The sequence below is a fragment of the Stegastes partitus genome, unplaced genomic scaffold (assembly GCF_000690725.1).
Source record: "Stegastes partitus isolate 25-593 unplaced genomic scaffold, Stegastes_partitus-1.0.2 Scaffold180, whole genome shotgun sequence".
In the NCBI taxonomy this organism is placed as follows: domain Eukaryota; kingdom Metazoa; phylum Chordata; class Actinopteri; family Pomacentridae; genus Stegastes; species Stegastes partitus.
This window is the reverse complement of record NW_007577911.1, coordinates 170752-189139: the sequence shown is the minus strand read 5'-3', so window position 1 is coordinate 189139 and position 18388 is coordinate 170752. Positions and strand designations below refer to the sequence as shown.

The window sequence follows — 18388 nt, the reverse complement described above, 5'->3', positions numbered from 1 at the left end:
TTTTCTTTTCTTTACCTTATCCATTATAGTTCCTTGTGTTTTCTCATTTAACCAAATCCATATGCTCATAGGCTCTGTATAACCAGCAAAGAGGAGTGGATGGCAGCCTTGGCATCATCTCAAAGGAGCTTGATGGGCCACCTCCATTTGTTTTACAGACCTTGTATTGGCTTTAACAATATTAACTGGAGCAGAATATGTGTAAAACTTAAATTAAAATGAACAACCTATGGAATCAAAAGCATTTTCTGCATTGAACCCAATATTAAAGTCTCAGCCTGGTTCTTATTTAAGTCTTAAGAGCCTTAAATCGAGACACGTTACAGTCGACTAAAATAACTTTACTGTGCTTGTAGCAACACTTTACTGTGCCTGCACAATCGGGCTGCTACTTCTTTCACACACCCTTGAGAGATTCTGTTGTAGCGACCAGTACAATACTTTAACCCACTGCCATGCTCCACCTGTACATGTCTTTATGACGCACTGATTGTCGCTTTCCTTGAAAGTCAAAGTCCAAGACAAAATTTGCCGTTGAACGCTTTATTTTCCATCCTTCATCACAATTAAGTTCAAACATGTTCCATAATAAATTAAAAACAAGTAAATACAGAACCACCAACTATTGCAGCAGCCTGACGCCTCAGCGATCAAAAAACTGTTTACCTTTCTGGTGAAACACCTGACCACACAAAGACTGGTTCCTGTTTATTGCACTGTGCGCTTATTGGCTTCAACACATTGGCCCCTAATTGTTACAGGAGGACCCCTTGTATTATACAAGTTCCTTGGTGCTCAGTAATGCTATTTTTGCTCTGCAACCTTTTTGTCAGGAAAAACCTCCAATACTTTGCCCAAAGGCCAGGAGCCACATGGAGGTGAAGAATTCATCACAACAACATCTCCAGCAACTGAACTCCTTTGTCTTTGGTTCCACTTCTGCCTTCCTTGTAGCAACGGCAGGTACACCCAAAAAGTCCAGGTGGCATGGCTGTTTTTTTTCCTTTATTAGAAGAATCTGATTTTGTGTAAGGGTCTCCAAACCATTTGTGTCATCAGACAGCTTCGTGATTAGAAGATTATTAAAAATAGCCTTCCACTTCATACATGTCAGTGTGGAGGCCATTGCTGTCCAACATTTGCTGGGGCAAAACTGAGTTGAGAACACGCTTTACTATGTGCATCGTACACTCCCAAACACTGCCATGATGAGACCCTGCTGGTGGAATACAGCTCCATTCAGCTCCAGCTGGAAGACGAGCTCTTTGAATTTGCACATTTTTCAATGCCGCGAGCGCTACTCTTAGCTCTTGTTCTGCTCCGACAAAGGTCATTCCAATATCTGACTTTCTGTGGACAACCTGACCTATGTTGGTGATACATCGATGTACAGCATTTGTACATGCATCAGTCTTCAGAGGGTTTGCCACCTCGCTGTCATGTTTGCAAGTTCTTGTACCTTTCCTTATTTCCAGAGTCCAAAATAGTCTTGTTCAATAATAGCGAATGGAGGCAAATCTGAACTAATTCTCTGCTTTGGAAGATCTGCCATCTTTTGATCCACTACTCGTACATTATATTGTCTGCATTCCGATATCCTGTTCCTTGCAGCTGAGCTGGCATTTGTAATCCAATACTTGCTCTACGGTGCAGCCGATGTATGGGTTTGACCACTGTGACCTAATGTTCAGTGAGTATGTTTAAGGATATCCGTAGAAATATGCTGATCTTTGGAAAGAATTATTGGATGTTTTACATCCAAGGAACTTGCTCTCTTGCTCAATCTTTCTACAACTTGTCTGAGTTTTTTTTCCCAGATTGGATCCAGCCTGTCAATAGAACTGTGACTGCTTACTGCTCCCTTTTCGGATAACAGAGCAAAAATTTTTCTCTTGAAACCTTTGCTGGCAATCACGAGTAATAGTTAACTCAGCTTCCAACAAGTCTTTTGGAGTCAAGATGTTACTCCCAGTTGTAATTGTGGCTTGTTTTCCTTCCCTTTGTTTAGCTTGTGCATCGCCAGAGGTCTTCCAATCATTCCTTCTACAACTGTGATCCAGCACAATTGCTTTCAGATTAAGAAACCAGGCAACTGACACTTTTCCAGTTTGAGAAGTAAGTCATGATGTAATCATTGGCAGTAAGTGAAACATTAGCATCAAAATTCACTAAGATGTCCTTTTTAAACTCTAGTTCCTGACATTCAATGATGATGTCAATAATGAGATTTGCTGGCCACCCTTTCTCAGACTTCTACAGGAATTTGGAACCCTCCAGCCAAGCTGGGTTCTTGAGAAATTCAAGCACCTTCAATTCTCTGGATGCAGCATCAGCCAGGTTGTCTTTACAGCTAATGTGCCTCCATTGGGAGATGCGTGAAACCTCTCTTATGGCCAAGATCTTACTTGCCACGAACGTATGGAAACTTGTGTTTTCATTACTTATGTACTTCTAAACTCAAGTACTGTCGGTCCAAAAAAAGTTATCAACCTGAAGTTGAAGCTCTTAACTTTAGCATCTCATCTACTTTGGCAGACAATACTGCAGCTGTAAGCTTCATTTGTGGAACCGTTATATATTTCAATGTTGCCACTCTGGTCTTGCCCAACAGGAAAGCAACCTGAACATTGTTTTTGCACCTCCTCAACCTGATTTAAGTCACTGTTCCATGTCCGTCTTTACTGGCATGATGGCTATGTATGAGCTTCCCTAAATCCTTTGGCTTTATGCATCTGTCCTCCTTTAATGATGCCAGCAACTCAGTCTCTCTCAACTAACCTTTCCACTGGTTTAAAATATCCGGTGGTATGAAATCATCCCACTCGCAACTTATCCTGCAGAACTCTTCCTGCATCACTTTAGCAAACAACATGACTGGTGCCACAATTCCAGATCGTAGGCAGAACTACTTGAGGACAACTTGCTGCGTCTGGTTAGAGGCTGCTTTTTCACCTCATCACATCTTGAATGTGAAGGAGTCTGACTCAACAAGCCAAAGTAGACCTAAAGCTCTCTCATAGGAAAATGATCTATCTATATTCAGCTCCTTTAGATTCTTGGCCCACTGCTCTTCGGCAGTGGTCTGCAACACTGCTTGACTGTTGCTAATCCATTCCTCCAGAACAAACCCACTTTCTGATTGTTCAGCATGGGCTCCAAGCTAGATACAGAAGTTCTGTTCAACATAACAGAAGGACGCAGCGTGTCAAGATGGCTACCATTTCCACTTCCATTTAAAGGACCGTTGATGAACCATCCCTACACTGTTCTTATAGTGTATGGGCCTTCTCCATGACCCAAGGTTCCAATATCTTGAGAGAGTTGGTTCCTATCAGCAAATCAAGTAGCAATGGTATCTGTGGAAGCTGGCATTTTCTTCAGTGTGAGGACATCTGAAAGAGGATGGAACACCTCCAGCCCAAATAGGGAGTATACTGGAACCATTTTTTCTGGTCTCATAGTTTTCAGGAGAAAATTTGTTCTTTTTCCTGTGACATTTAAGTTCTGAATGAGATGAGGTTCAGCTTCTGGTTGCTCATTTGTTTGTTCTGACTTTCTGTTTGCCTTCTTGCTATGAAGAGCAGTTGGACATTGTTGATCACAAACCTCGTAAATCAAGTGTTTATTGCCGTCCTGCTCAATGTGTCCAACACATAAGCATCCACAACAAATTCCTTTCTCCTTCATAAAGCAAATCTTGTCTCTGTACTTCTTGTCCTCAAGCTGTTGGCTTTTCTATAACAGGTGAGCACGGGAGCAACACGACAAATGCTCCTCTCTCTTTGAGCTGTGAGTCTCAGGTTTATCACCAGAATCCACTGATGTTACTGTAGTTGCAAAAGTCCTTCCTTTCATTCTGCTCTTTGACTGTGGTCTAAACTTGTGAGAATGTCTTTAGCCAACTACCCTTTGTGATACATCTTCAGACACTCCAAAAATGGAGTCAGTTATTTTGTTGTGTTGTACATGACAGTGGTAACATCACCGTTGGAAATTTGATCATCTTGTTGCTGATTTATGTGCTGCCTTTTTTTTTTTTTTTTTTTGAATTTGCTCAAGCAGTCATTGCAGCAGATTGTAAACCTTGTAATATTCCCTGATCTTTTGATCATATGCATCAGCATATTGCCTTGATGAAATAGCAGTCTGCTTTTCAGTTTGTTTTGGTTTGATATCCATTGCTGGCTGCCCGCTCTGTGGCTGTGACCAGTCTCTCAGCTGCGTTGGTTTCCATGGAGCGAGCTCATATTCCTTTGCCTTTGGGTGATGGCATGAAACGGTGCAGATTTACCTCTTTTTTTGTCAAAATAAAAGTTCATGCCATCTGACACTTAAAAAGATCCTTGCCCACCTAAAGACCACAAAACCACCAATTTAGCAGTGGATACTGCTAGCTCAGTTTCTATCTCAAGCTCTCCCTTTCTGCCCCTTATCTGTTGCTCCTGTTCCACCATGGATACACTGAACATGTGATGTATGCGGACCGTTTACAGAGTGTTAGGTATTACGACTTACTGGCTACACCTGTAATGCGTGTACAGCGTAGGGTTGTGGCAAAACAAAACTATGAGCTTTCGTAATGGAATTGTCGTGCCTTCAGCTCTTAAACCAAGCACAGCAAAGTGAAACATCAGGTTTTTCACAGAGTTTGTAATAGTCTGTGGTTAAGTTAACATGTAGAGATTACAGTGGACTGCAAGAAATAAAGTTACTAAGCAACAGTCAGTTGGTACCGATTTATTTTTAAAAAATTATAAAAAATTTTTAAAAAAGCTGATCAGGACTCTGAAGTGAAAGTCCTGTTTAATTCAAAGTAGTTATTTCCTCTGCACTGGTAGTTTAATTTGATGCAAGTATAAACACTTGCCACATTTCTGTGTAAAAGGACTGCACACCTTGAGTAAAAATACAAACAGAAAGCTTTTTTAATTTTTATGTTTGCAGTGCACAACTTCTCCTGCTCATATGCACCACTTATGTGTGCTGCTGTCATGCCTGGTGTAGCCAGTTTCTCTGATTATGAAGGAACTATAGTAGTAATGCAGCAGCTGCTTAGCAAACAGTCCGCATATGTGACTTATTCTGTGTAGCCATGGCTTAACTGTGGCAGTGAAAATAAGTTGAAAAGTTTAGATTATTTTTTTTTTTTGTCTTGGAAGACACTAACTTGCAAAAAGTAGACTTGCAGAAGTCTTGAATGCCCATTTCTCCATTTGACCCCAACGTGATCAAAGCTTTGTCAAACAGTTTTTGCATGACAATTGAGTCGATCTGTTGGAAATATATCCAAACTAACTGCAAAAATGACAGCAGCGAATATTGAAAAATTATACAGGTCTAGGTCAAAATTCTGCCACAGTTATCCAGAAGCCTACAACAAGTGTAGGTGCTGTCGGTGTTGTTTCCTCTACAGTTTACGATATTAATGGATCGTGTGTGTGTGTGTGAGAGTGTGTGTATTGCTGACGTAGATTCACCCAAACTGCACTGAGCACCTTTTTGCATGTGTTTTTAACTTGTATTGTTTCACAGGGACTCCAGATTCTTTAAGGAGCTCCTCCGGTGAAAATCAAACATTTCTTTATCAAGACACATCCGGAGCAAAATAAACAGTCAGCACAACGGCTATAAGTAACGAATGTTTGCAGCTCTTTGTCATGTCAGTCATGGGTTCCTCAGTAAGGGGGGCATCCTTCAAGGCAAGTCAAGCGAGAAAATTAGTATAGTTCATTAAGGCTAATGAAATGACAGTCAGTGGGGGCATCATCATTTGGCCTGTTATCGTGCTCCCTGGCTCTTGTTAAATCAAACCAAATATAGATAGAAGCTGCACTTAAGAAGTTTAAGTGGTTTCAATCACCCCAGGGTTAAGTTAAACCTCAATGTATCCCTGTGATACAGTCATCAGCCCTTATTTGGATATTTAATGTGTTTCATAAATGTGGTCTTTAGGGAGTTTCTTTGTATGTAAAATTAATTTATTATTTACCATTGTTTCATCTAATGTTTTATTTTTTGCAGGTATATATGTTACTTGGTTGGTCTGCCTGGTAGAATGGGTTATTCAAGCACATTACACTGAAATGAATCCAATGATATGTTATAGTTCCTTTTAAAATCTGTAAATGTAATTGTAATGCAACTTTGGAAAATCCAGTTGCCTGTCTCTCGAGTTGTTTGCTCTGGAATTTCATATCAAAGAATGGTCAGTTTGAATTTTATCTTTTATTTCAAAGATAGAAGCACTGAAGGAGCAATAAGCTCACACAAGACTTATCTTTCAAGTTTTCAACTTTGACTTGTTGTATGTGCACACCTTGGGCAAGTTAAAGATTGATTACACCTGTATTAAGTGACTGCTATTGAAATGACTGGAAGAACACAGTACACCTACTGTTAAAAAAGCTGATGCTTAATACATGTGTGAGGGACTTTTTCCACCTTAGGAGCTTTTCCCAGGAACCTTTGGAAGAACGCAGTACATTTTCACCGCATGGACCAGTGTCTAAATTGAGTTCCAAGGAAATTATTTTACACCCAAAGTCCTTGCTCAAGCGTTGTACTTTTCAAAAGTACAGGAACTTTGTGGGGCTTTGAGCACAAACTATTTCTGATTGGTTGACTACTGGTACCAATTTATCTCAGTCAGTTTTGATCATCTGTAGCGGTGTCCATAGTTTGTTGATGTTCACTGTGCTTTAGCACATCATGGTGGAGTTGCAGAAAAAAAAAAGCATGCGATATGGGCTGACAACCAAGTACTGCATAGTCATATGAAACAAATGACATACAAACAGCAGACTGTAGTGGAAACAAGCACTGGTCTGAAAGAACTTTGTAGTTCATTCCATGAAAACTCATGGGATTATGAGTTCCATGTACTTTGGGTAGAAACCCAGCTGAGCCATATAAGCAACGACACAATGACAATAGCTGTGCGCACTTTGCTATTGGTGCAACTGCCTGTCTTATACTACTCATTCATAAAACCTTAATTTAGTATTCATGTACTACAACAAACCAAACCAGTCCTGAAAAAAATCTTAAATATAGGGAGGAACCACTTCCAGACACAGGCAGGTTCAATGTATGGTGAAAACTGTAAAATGTTCAAAAATTAGGTCTTGAACAGTCACCACAAAAATTCAGTTGCAGTCAAAATAAGATTGTAAATATTAATATCAACTTTAATGCCTTCTTTCGAACTTGAAGTCATTCAATGTTCTGGCCTGGTCATGCATCTTACTAGTAAATACAGCACGTAATTCATGATGCCTGATGCTGATTCACTGTGCAGGTTTTGTACATGGTCTGAGAGTGTGCCCAACATGTTGTTCTTGTCTTAGGTGCGGTAGTACCATGAAGGGTGGAGGAAGAGGCAAGGAGCCACCTGTTGCAGGGGAAGTCACTGGCAAACGCCCCAAACGCAAATGCCTGCAGTGGCACCCACTTCTCTCCAAAAAGGCTTTGGATTTCTCTGAAGAGGAAGAAGAAGAAGATGAAGAGGAGCTCGAGAAGGTGAGTGCGTTTGATGATCGTTTAATGCCCTCTGTCCATGAAATGAGCAACTAATCTGTTGGTTTATCACATAAATGGGGCAGAAAACATTGTATTGTACATTGCATGAAACATCCTCGTAGCTTAATCGTAGCAACTGGACTTGCTTGAGTTCCTTGAAGACGTTCCACCTCTCATCCAAGAGGCTTCATCAGTTCTGACTGACTAGTTGGGAGTTCCAGATACTTATATCCTTAAGGAGACATTAACACTGAGTTTCGGTTTCAATTGGGGGTTTGTTGCTCCCCCCCCTCATTATGCGAGTCGTTTTTTTTTATCAGCAGCCAGTGATGTGCAATCAGGACCGGGATTCGCAGGTGCAGTGTGGAAGCACAACAGAGGAAGTGGAGGAGGACCCGAATGAACAGCGGGCTCGACGACCTATGAATGCTTTCCTCCTCTTTTGCAAACGTCACCGTTCCCTGGTCCGGCAGGAACACCCTCGCTTGGACAACCGTGGGGCCACCAAGATCCTGGCTGATTGGTGGGCTGTGCTGGAGCCCAAAGAGAAGCAGAAATACACTGACATGGCCAAGGAGGTAAGACTGTTGTACCTTTGCCTCCTTATTATTATTAATTCTAACTCGCTCTTATAAATGGCACCAAAGTTACTAAAAGTCAAGTAAAACACCAAGTTCCTGGATCTGTCTCGTAGAGCTTTGGTCATGTTGTATAGAGAGTAGTAAAATAGGTAAATAGGGAGGAGTTTCACAGCCAAAATTAAATGACAGAGTTTGTTTGCTTATGTCACTAGGCCACTGTCACATGTGATTGAATCACACCCACACAGTCATGATGAAGAAGATTAGCTAAGCTCTTCACAATTGAATTCCTGAACAGTGATACCTAAGAAAGAACTTCTGAATTTTTGCTAAATACTAATCAGTATTTAATGTTCCAGAGAAATACTTTGATTTCGTGGTTTTCACAAGGGGCTTGAATGATTTGCTTGTAACCACATCAAATGTTCTTCCAGTACAAGGATGCCTTTATGAAGGCGAACCCAGGCTACAAGTGGTGTCCCACCACCAGCAAACCAGTCAAGAGCCCCTCCTGTCAATCAGTCAGCAATCCTCGCAAAAAAGTTTGGTCCTTCTCTTGCAACTCATCCAAGGACTCCACTGCCAAAAAAGTGCCCAAAACTGACAGCATGCCACAGTTAAACTTTGCCATGGCAGGTTCGTATAGTAAAAGATTGTTCGTTTAGCATAACATGCTAAAGTGTTGGATTGTTTTTGTAACTTATGTAATTTCTTGTCAGATCCTACAAAAATGGGAGGCCTTAGCATGTTGCTGTTAGCTGGGGAACATGCCCTCACAAACAGAGAGGTAGGTAACTGTTAGAGGGTGCATCCATGTGCGCTGCAAAGGTCTGCAGAAGGTGGCCTGGAAGAGTAATCACTGATGTTCCTCTTTATTTGTAGCACAGACGGATATTTACATTTTGTACATGAGTGTTGTGTTTTTGAATTTCAAGTGTCTGGTATTGTTTACTTCTCCAGATCCCTTCAAGCACTAAACCTAGTTTACCTGACACAGCCAGTGAAGGGAACTCCTTTCCAGAGGATAAAGAAGAGGTGTGTTCTGAGACCATATGTCTTAATCTCCCATTGTCAGTGTATTTTGTCAGATACTTAAGGTTGTATGTCTCTATAAAGGGGGTGACTGATGTGCTCTGACTAACCTTTTCAACAGCTTAAATTAATCACTTACATTCAAGATTCACATTATTAATACAAATACTCAGCAAATATTACCAGTTGCATTACTACAGATCAAGTTGCCAGGAGGCTATATAGACTTGGTAAAACTACAACTACCTTTACCAACTGGACCATTAATATTACTTCTTATGTGTATGCGCTAAAAAAAATCCAGTGTTCACACATAGCCCTGACTCTGTAAATGGAGTAGAAACGAGTTTCAGACTGGTCCACGCAACACTGTTCAAGCATGACTCGTGCACATTCAATTTCGTGTAAAAAATAAAAAACAGGGAAAGGGATGGGGAGGATAGAGAAAGGGGGAAGTGGGAACAAGAGAGACAGTAACAGGTATCACATCCTAACTATCTAAATATGTTACCTCGCTGAATCTCAACAATGTTTTTCTCGAATCAGACTCCAGCTTCAGTGCATTATGAATTAGATAAAGCTATGGTTTTATGTTAGCCTGAAATGAGCTATTCTCCATGAGTGCTTTTGATTCCTTTGATTAATAGAGATTTTTTTTACCCCCTAACAAAGATGTATTATTTACTGACTTACCATAGAGCTGATTTGTTTTTGCTCGTGTCATTTCAATCTACAGATGTTGTCTGGGACAATACCAAACAGAGTGCCTGACACTACTGAAAGCAGGGTCAAGTCTGCCCTTTCTCCAATGGCAGAGGTAGGACTTGAATTACAGTTAATGAAAGATGTAACAGTTATCATAACCTCATTGTTTATATACAAAGACTAGATACCTATTGTGAGCTCCATCAGCAGGAAGCAAGATTATTATCTGTGTAACTATTTTTGTGGCCCCCTGAGGCCACAATGTCAGTATTGCTTACAATGTGTTACATAATCTAATAGATAAAGTGCCATGAAATTTGTTGAGCTACTATTAGTGTTATTTAACTAACATGCTTTCAAAAAATGAGAAAACAATAACACGAGGGGGCTATACAACAAAGTTGAGGCTTAACTCAGTATTGTGGTTTCACAAAGCTGGGTAGCTTTTAACTCAGGTAGATCACCATGGTAGCCTACGTTGCAGGGATTATCTGTCTTATCTGAAGCAGAGTAACTTCAAAAGACCAAAACCTGTCGACAAGAACCACTGTCTAATCACATTACTGAATAAAACATTCAAAACTAGAAAAGCACTTGGAGAGCGCAGACCTCCACCAAGCAGCTCATCTCCACCATATTGTGATTTCCAGCTGATTTTCAAGTCCTGCATTCATCTGATCTACACTATAAGATTCATCGATAATCAAAACATATGTTCAGCATTTGAATTAACATTGATATCACTGATAACAAGCTAACGGAGTGATGAACGGTCGTTCTGTACTCTCAAATATCTTGTACACTGACGTTATTTCTGCAGCTACTTACTGGCTTTTAAGCTGTTAGCTAACGCTATGCTAGGTTGGCATAACTACGGCGCTGTCACTGCTAACATAGACAGGGAGTAGCTTAAGCTAGATTAGCACAACTTTAGCAATGCAACGTGAATGAAAAGCATGACTGACGCAACAAAGCATGCGTCAGTCGTCATGACACATGACAAAGAGAGTTAAAGTGAAACAGGAGACATGTTGAGTCATTGTAAATGTCACAACGTGGTTATGAACTTATCTGTCAGTAGATCCGCTCAGCCCAGGTGGAGCAGTGGTTAGCACCGTTGCCTCGCAGCTCGAACGTCACCGGTTCGTGTCCTGGTGAGGACACCCGGGATCTTTCTGTGTGGAGTTTTCATGTTCTCCCTGTGCAGTGTGGGTTCTCTCCGGGTTCTCCGGCTTCCTCCCACACAGTCCAAAAACATGTTGAGGTTAATTATAAATTAAATTATTAAATTATACATTTCGTGAAAATCTGTTCAGAACTTTTCGAGTTATCTTGCTAACAAACAAACAGATAAACGCCGGCAACAACATAAGCTCCTTGGCGGAGGTAGTGATCATTTCTACAGGCTTCCAACAGGGACAAAGTGCTTTCACTGATTTGGATGGTAACACAGAAAAGTTTTTTTTACTACATAATGGTGCTTACAGCTGCTTTTTTATAGCATAAAGTTTTTTTTCATCCTGACCGGACATCCTGAGCTCTAGGTTTAGTTGTACTTGCAACAGCAATGAACAAAACAGTTTGATCAAAAAGTTCCAAGACTGTGCACAGTGTGAGTGCAGCAAGTGTGAGCAGAAAGTGTCACACCTCGCTATCAACTGTGGAACTATAGTTACACATTATTTGTGACGATTGTGTTGCTGTGACCAAATAACCTGAGTGTATTGGCTTTTCTGTGACTAGGCGCACAGTGCACTTGAGCACTCACTTACCATTGCACCACAGTTCAGGTTGTTTCCTCCAAATGTTCTGTCTCAGACACCTCAGGATGTTACAGTACAACTCTGTAGTCCGTGACATCGTGACTCATGACAGCTAGTGCTCACACATGCACTTGCAGTCAGCACAAAGTTCTGGAACTTTCTGATCACCCCTAATGTATACATTTTGCTGAATAGCAAGAGCATCTGCAGACAGCAAAGCAATGTGATCTTACAACACAGCAGTTGACCAAGTGTGTTACTATGTGTTCACAGACATCGCTGTCTCTGGCACCTGAAGGAAAACCATGCAGACAATCCGCACTCTTCCAGCTTGCTGAGGTAAAACAGTGGACACTTTTGACGTAGTGCATATGAAGCAATATACTGCCACACTTTACAGCTTTGTTCAGTAACTGGTGAGAATGTTAATCTACCAAAGCATCCAATTTATCTGATTGTAGCAACATTTTTACTGAGTAACATTATTGATCTGTAGAATTTAAAAGATTGTAAAAAATGTGACGATGATCACTAAGTCATCGTGTGTGTGTGTGTGTGTGCGTGCTTGTTGCAAGAAAGACTAGTCAGAAAATGGCAAGCAGTGACGTTTTGTTATTTTTATCGATGGAACGTGTCTACAATGTAACGTATGGAATGAAAAGAAACCATTATTAAACTACAGTTGTGACTCGATAATCCGACACTAAATGTAAAACCTTCTTTTATGTCGGATAGGAAGGCTGTCAGATTGTCAAGACGAAGGTCGAGATACAAGGAGGGCTTGATGGTTGAAGGCTCATTTGTTGTTAATTATTGTTCATAGTTGTTATAATAACTAGTAGGGCTGGTCCGAATGGCACCTTCTGGTCTCTGGATATTCAGGCCCAATTAGTGATGAATATCCAAATATTCGTTGCGGTCGGTGGGGACATCTCCACCCTGGGGGAGCGCTCCGATGGGGTGAAAGTGGCCAGAACATACAGACAGTACTTGGCTGCCGATGCCAGCTTAGGATAGCGGTCACACTTCTGTTTCCACTGGCGCCACCATCCACGTTTACTTCTGCAAACACTGAGCTCGTTCGCTGCGTGTGACGTCGTTGAGTCTTCTTCTGCGCATGTGGGACACTTTTGGGTCGTATGAAGTTCACACAGCAGATCACATACAAGTCACATTTAATAGGAAATGTGAACGAACTCGCAAAAAAAATTGGATTTCACAAAAACATCTGAATTGAGCATTAAGTCCTGCAGTCTGAACGTAGCCAATCTGTGGGATTGTTCAGTCAGATAATACACCGTTATCCTGATTGTGACATAAAATGTCATGTCGGAGTCGGAATCCAAGGCTGTCGGTATGTTAAGGCTATTTTTAATGGGTTCTGTTAGTTTCTCCTAAAAACCTGTCGGACAGCAAGGTTTTGGGACTGTTAAGGGTCAGATTGTCGAGTCACAACTGTAGTATTACTATTTTTATTAGGAACATAGATTGCTGTAATTCTATAGCTATTTGAATAACATTGGGTCTTTTGTTGTGTTTGGTTAGATGTGTTTAGCATCTGAAGCTGGAAAAATGGACACAGTTGTATCTCAGCCAGAGGACAGCTCCTCTACAGCCTCTCTACAGCAAGCTACCATCAAGCCGGAGGTCAAGGAGGAGAGAGCAGACACTAACAGCTGTCCTCCCTCCCCTCACACATCAGCCCTCCTACCTTCACTCTCCTTTGTCACTTCTACCTCCACTGATGTCATTCCCCTACAAATCAGCAGCCAAAATGCATGTGTCAAAAAGAAGAGCAAGAAAAAAGATGTGGCCAAATCAAGTGAAGATGATCCGATGCCTTGTCCCGCAAAGAAGCTCGTCAAGAAGTGTAACTATTCAGAATCAAACTTGGACAGTGTCTTCAGTACGATTGAGGCCGTGGCCAAAGGGGCCTGGATGGACCCAGAGGACCAGCCCAAGAAGAAGATCCAGAGCAGTCTTAGTGGTGGAAACTCTGGTTTGCCTAAAAAGAAAAGTAGGCCCAAAGCCAAGACCTTTATCAAAGAGAAAGATGAGGAGATGGATGACAGCAATGGGCAGTGTGGGCAGTACAGCCCCCCTGAGGTGGAGATGAAGGAAGAAATGACTGTTAGCCCCAAGGGTGAAGCAGAGGAAGCAAATGTAGGAAGCGCAGACTTCCAGGGTTGCATGGAGGAGTCCTATCTCTCCCCTCGCAGCCATTCACCTGCTAAACTCAAAGAGGATGACAGGGGAAAGGAGAGGGTTATTGATGCAACCTATGAGTCCAACACAGAAAACCGTGGCTCCAGGAAATCGGAGCGGAGCTGTAAAGGCGCCTTGTATAAAACCCTGGTCTCCGAGGGCATGCTGGCGTCACTGAGAGCCAATATTGACCGAGGTATTTCAATTCCAGATCAAACTGATTGATGCATGTAGGCAACACAATCTAAGCTGTGAATGTTGTGTAGATAATGAATTCTAATGAACTGTCTTTTGTCGTTTGTCTGACTTGTTGTACGCGTGTCTTCAGGTAAACGAGGTGCTGTCCGTGCCTCTGATCATGATGCTACCTGGGGTGATGACAGTTGGACAGTTTCACAAATGGGACCTAATAACCCCAAGAAGCTGAAAAAGTCCAAGTCCAAAGATGATTCTTCACAAGGGTGAGTCATGTCTCTTCCTCCTGCTATACTCGGCTCTCCACGTTTAACATTTTTAACAGGAATGAGGAATTTCAAACTGAAGTCCCCTTTTTATGCCCAAATTTGAGCCACTGAGCTTCTCTGAGACGTCAGAAATGAATCACGCATAACATTCAACCACTAAAATGATTTTTTTCTGTTGAAGGAATGCAAGTAAGTAACTATTGTTGACATCTTAATCAAGATATAATAATGTGCTCTACTATTTTTTGTTTTTTGTAGAACAAAAAATTTGAAAATTCACTAATAACTATAACAATAATTATATTTTAGCATTAAAAATATTGTTTTGGTTGAAGAGCTTCTACATAGTGGTTTATTAACCATTACAGAAACATAAACAGAAATATTTTGGTAATTACCATTAAATGCTTCATTAGGGCAGCTGTGGCATAAACCTTACACTGGGCGGTGGTCTAATACATTTGTTAAGCACGATATATAATCCATCTTAATATTCCAGTAGTGTTTTTGTCTTCTGAGTGCATCTTCTAGTCTTCTAGGTTTGTATTTGAGTTTACGTATGGTTATTGATAATACGATCAGTTATGTAAAGCTCTGAACTTGCCTGTCAGCCTAGGGAAACTGGAGGAGGAGTTTGAGAAGAAGTTTAACAGCCTGCCGCAGTATAGTCCAATGACATTTGATAAGAAGGGGACAGCTGTCGCAAAGAAAAAGAAGACCGACAGCCCATCTGTTCAAGAGGATGCTTCAAATGCTAGAAAAGGTAGGAATAAAGTAATGTTTTCTCCACTGTATACACACAATGAATGTTGAATGTCCTCTCATCTTATCCATGGCCCACCCTGCTGCTGTTTGTATAGTCATGTTCCTCACACTTGTGGTATTCAGGATCAGTTCTCTCTTTGTTAAATCAAAAACATTTGGACTGCATAACATAGCATTTCCATGCTCTTTTTTTCTTTGTTCTGTTTTTTTCTTTTGCTATATCAGGGCCATCTCCATCTCAGAAAAAGACTTCATTCCACAAGATTGTTAGGAAGCACAAACACAAAAAGGAGAAAGCACGTGCAGTGGACGAAGGTGAACTAGAATGTTGATGTTTTTATGTAGCAGGCGTGTGAACACTTTCAAAGACATGCAATCAGTTTCCTAACAGTCGACCATTAGCAATGCTCTCAAGATCATCAAAATGTTAAAGTTTAAACCAAAGCAGACGAAAGTGTTGATTTAGCTTCAAAACATTCTTTTAGTTGGTTGTAAGGCCAGTCTCCACTAAGATGTACAACACTCACATGTTTCCACTTGCATTGTTTATACTGTAAAGAAATAGCTATTTTCATGAGGAATATTCATGAAGAATTATCTTTTCAAGGCTGTTTAATGTAGTGTTGTTAAATCACAGTGATGCCAAACACATGGATAGAGAATTGTTGTCTTTGTTACTTAACTCCTTGTAAAGATGAACGTTGTCATTTTCCTACAGTACACCACCACAATGGATTTAAAATGAAGCAATCAAAATGAGACTGACGTTTAGACTCACAGTTTAATTTAAGACGTTTAAGAAAAAATTTGCATTTAGGACTTAAAGCCGTTCAGTTTCACAGGCTCAGAATGTATTGGACAATTGACCAGTGAGCAGTTTCATATCCAGGTGTGGCCTGCTTTCTCATTAAATTAAGGAGATCAAAGGTGTGGAGTTGATTCTAAATGTTGTTTTTGCATTTAGTAGCTGTTCATGAGAACTTTCAGCATGTGGTCCAAATAGTTGTTGAACAAGTGAAGGTAGCCATTATGCTGAAAAAACAACAACAACAAAAAAACCCATCAAGAGAGATAGCAGAAACTTTAGGAAAGGCCAAAACAATTATGTGGCTCATTCTTAAAAAGAAAGAATGCACTGGCTTGCTTAGCAATACCGAAAGACCTGGAACACCATAGGAGACGGCTAAAGGGATGACCACAGAGCTCATTCTTTCATGAAGAACAAAGCCAATCTAGGCAAGTCAGCAACACTCTGGAGAAGGAAGTCTGCAATCAAGAAAACATTTAAAGCTGCCTTCCCAGTTTGGGAACAACATCAAGTCAAGATGAACATGTGGCAGAATGATGGGATGATGAACTAATGATCCACAGCACATCGTCAATCAAACATTATAGATTTAGTGTTATGGTACATCACTGGTGCTTCTTGATGATGTGACTGCTGATTGCAGAATTCATTCTAAGATGTGCAGAGCTGTACTTTCTGCTCAGATTCAGATGCTTTGCTGCAAAACTGATAGGATAGCGCTTGACCATACAGATGGATTAAAACATATCATGAACCCAAGAGCTTCTTAAGGCATGTAGACATGTAATGTTTTTAAATGACCGAGTCAGTCTCTTGACCTCAGCCCAAAGCAGCATCTTCTCACTTACTGAAGACGCAACTGAGGGAAGACCCACAAACCAGCAGCAACTAAAGGCAGCAGTAGCAAAGACCTGGCAAAGCGTCTCAAAGAGAACTCAGCATCTGGTTATGTCCAGAGGTTTCAGAATTGACTGCAAAGCAAGACTGCATGCAAGAATTAAAAATAAGAAGTATAACTGCAATTTATTAATTTGTCCAAATACTTTTGTGCCTGTGAAAATGGACCTTTGTAAAAAATAAAAAATAAAAAAAATGCTCTAAACCTTAAATGATTCATTGAATAGCTTTGTAAATTAAGACCGACAGTCGCCACTTCAATCACATCTTGATTTTCTATTTTGATGGTGTACCGAAGCAAAATTACAAAAACTGTGTCACTGTCCAAGTACTGATGGACCTGACTGTACTTGTGCCCTTGATTTTAATTTCCACTTATGTACAATAGTCACTGAAATCCATTCTGATGAACCTGTTCTCCACAGCGGTGGTGGAGAGTGATTCCACGATGCTGGATTCAGCTTCAAAAGCCAAATCATGTGCCCCTGTTGCCATAATGTGCCCTGATGTCCAGGGTATGACTAACATGGAGATGCTAGTTGGTAGCCAGAAGAGGAAGGCTAGGAAGACCAAGATCACACACTTGGTCCGCACAGCTGATGGCAGCGTTTCTCCAGCTGAAGGTGAGTGATGAACTCTTGATCAGTCAGTCTGGACTTAGATAGATCTTTTTGAGTTTTAGCTAAAACATATATATTTATAAAATGGTAAGTGCAGCTTATTACTCTATTATTTATGTTAATATTGTGCGTTGTTTTAGAATTTTTGTAATCAATTGTTAGATACAATTTCTTGATGTTCTTACTTTGTCAGCCAGTTTACTCTTCCTTTATGTTGTGCATTTTAACAACATTTCATTATTCACAAAAGTGGAATTAAAAAGCCACACGTTGGGGGAACACACCAGGATTTCTGTTGAGATATTTGGGAAGATATGTGTAAAATTAACTGATCATTACCACACATATTAATGGAATTTAAGTCAATATGTTTGATTAGAAACTTGGAATATGTTTTTTGCCTGTCACTTCATTGATTTTGGATTAGGGGAAAGAGAAAATATTCTGGAAGTCACTTTGAATACTTGATAAATATAAAATTAGTCAAAATTGAGCTAATAGTGACTTTGGACAGAGACTGTCATCAGTATGGCAGACTCTGTCTCACCAAATATGCTTTTTTTTTAACTTTATAAAATTATTAAGAATGTTTTATTTTATCAATCTGACAATAAATTTTAAAAAATGTTTGTGATGTACCTGAGAAATTTTTTGCTTTTTGCTACAGAGGACAAAACTAGGGACCTGAACCAGGAACAGGATAAGAAGCCATTATCCCAACAGAATTTATGCAATGAAAAAGGGTGCTACAGTAATCCCAGAGCAGAGGAGGCAGAGAGGAGCACCGTACCACAAGAGCTACCTGCTTTCTTGAGCTTGGCTGCCCTCGCTGAGGTGGCAGCCATGGAAAACGTTCACAGGTAGAGACAGCCTCGCTTCTACACAACAATGTGTAATTTAATGTGGCATATGTTACAATGTGTGCTTTTTGTGTAATGGCATTTGACGTGCTGATTCAAAATAAGGTTAGTATACTTATTATTGACCAATTTAATATGTTATATGCTGTAAAAAAAAAAATGTTTGCGAA

General features: G+C 40.5%; 1 protein-coding gene across 5 annotated transcripts in view; it reads left to right on the top strand.

The window, feature by feature from the left end:
* bbx (BBX high mobility group box domain containing) overlaps positions 1-18388 on the top strand; it is a 32854-nt gene that overhangs the window by 8075 nt on the left and 6391 nt on the right. For 3 of the 5 annotated variants that reach the window (XM_008280036.1, XM_008280032.1, XM_008280033.1), the window contains 13 exons: positions 7347-7518; positions 7839-8096; positions 8534-8735; positions 8819-8886; positions 9060-9134; positions 9868-9948; positions 11873-11938; positions 13145-14000; positions 14133-14265; positions 14880-15031; positions 15259-15348; positions 17164-17361; positions 18026-18218. In XM_008280036.1, coding sequence (XP_008278258.1) covers positions 7360-7518; positions 7839-8096; positions 8534-8735; positions 8819-8886; positions 9060-9134; positions 9868-9948; positions 11873-11938; positions 13145-14000; positions 14133-14265; positions 14880-15031; positions 15259-15348; positions 17164-17361; positions 18026-18218 — 2531 coding nt within the window. In that variant the 5' untranslated portion in view covers positions 7347-7359. Of the gene's footprint in view, positions 1-2008; positions 2116-7346; positions 7519-7838; positions 8097-8533; positions 8736-8818; positions 8887-9059; positions 9135-9867; positions 9949-11872; positions 11939-13144; positions 14001-14132; positions 14266-14879; positions 15032-15258; positions 15349-17163; positions 17362-18025; positions 18219-18388 lie in introns of all 5 variants that reach the window. The other 2 variants (XM_008280035.1, XM_008280037.1) reach the window with 2 other exon arrangements.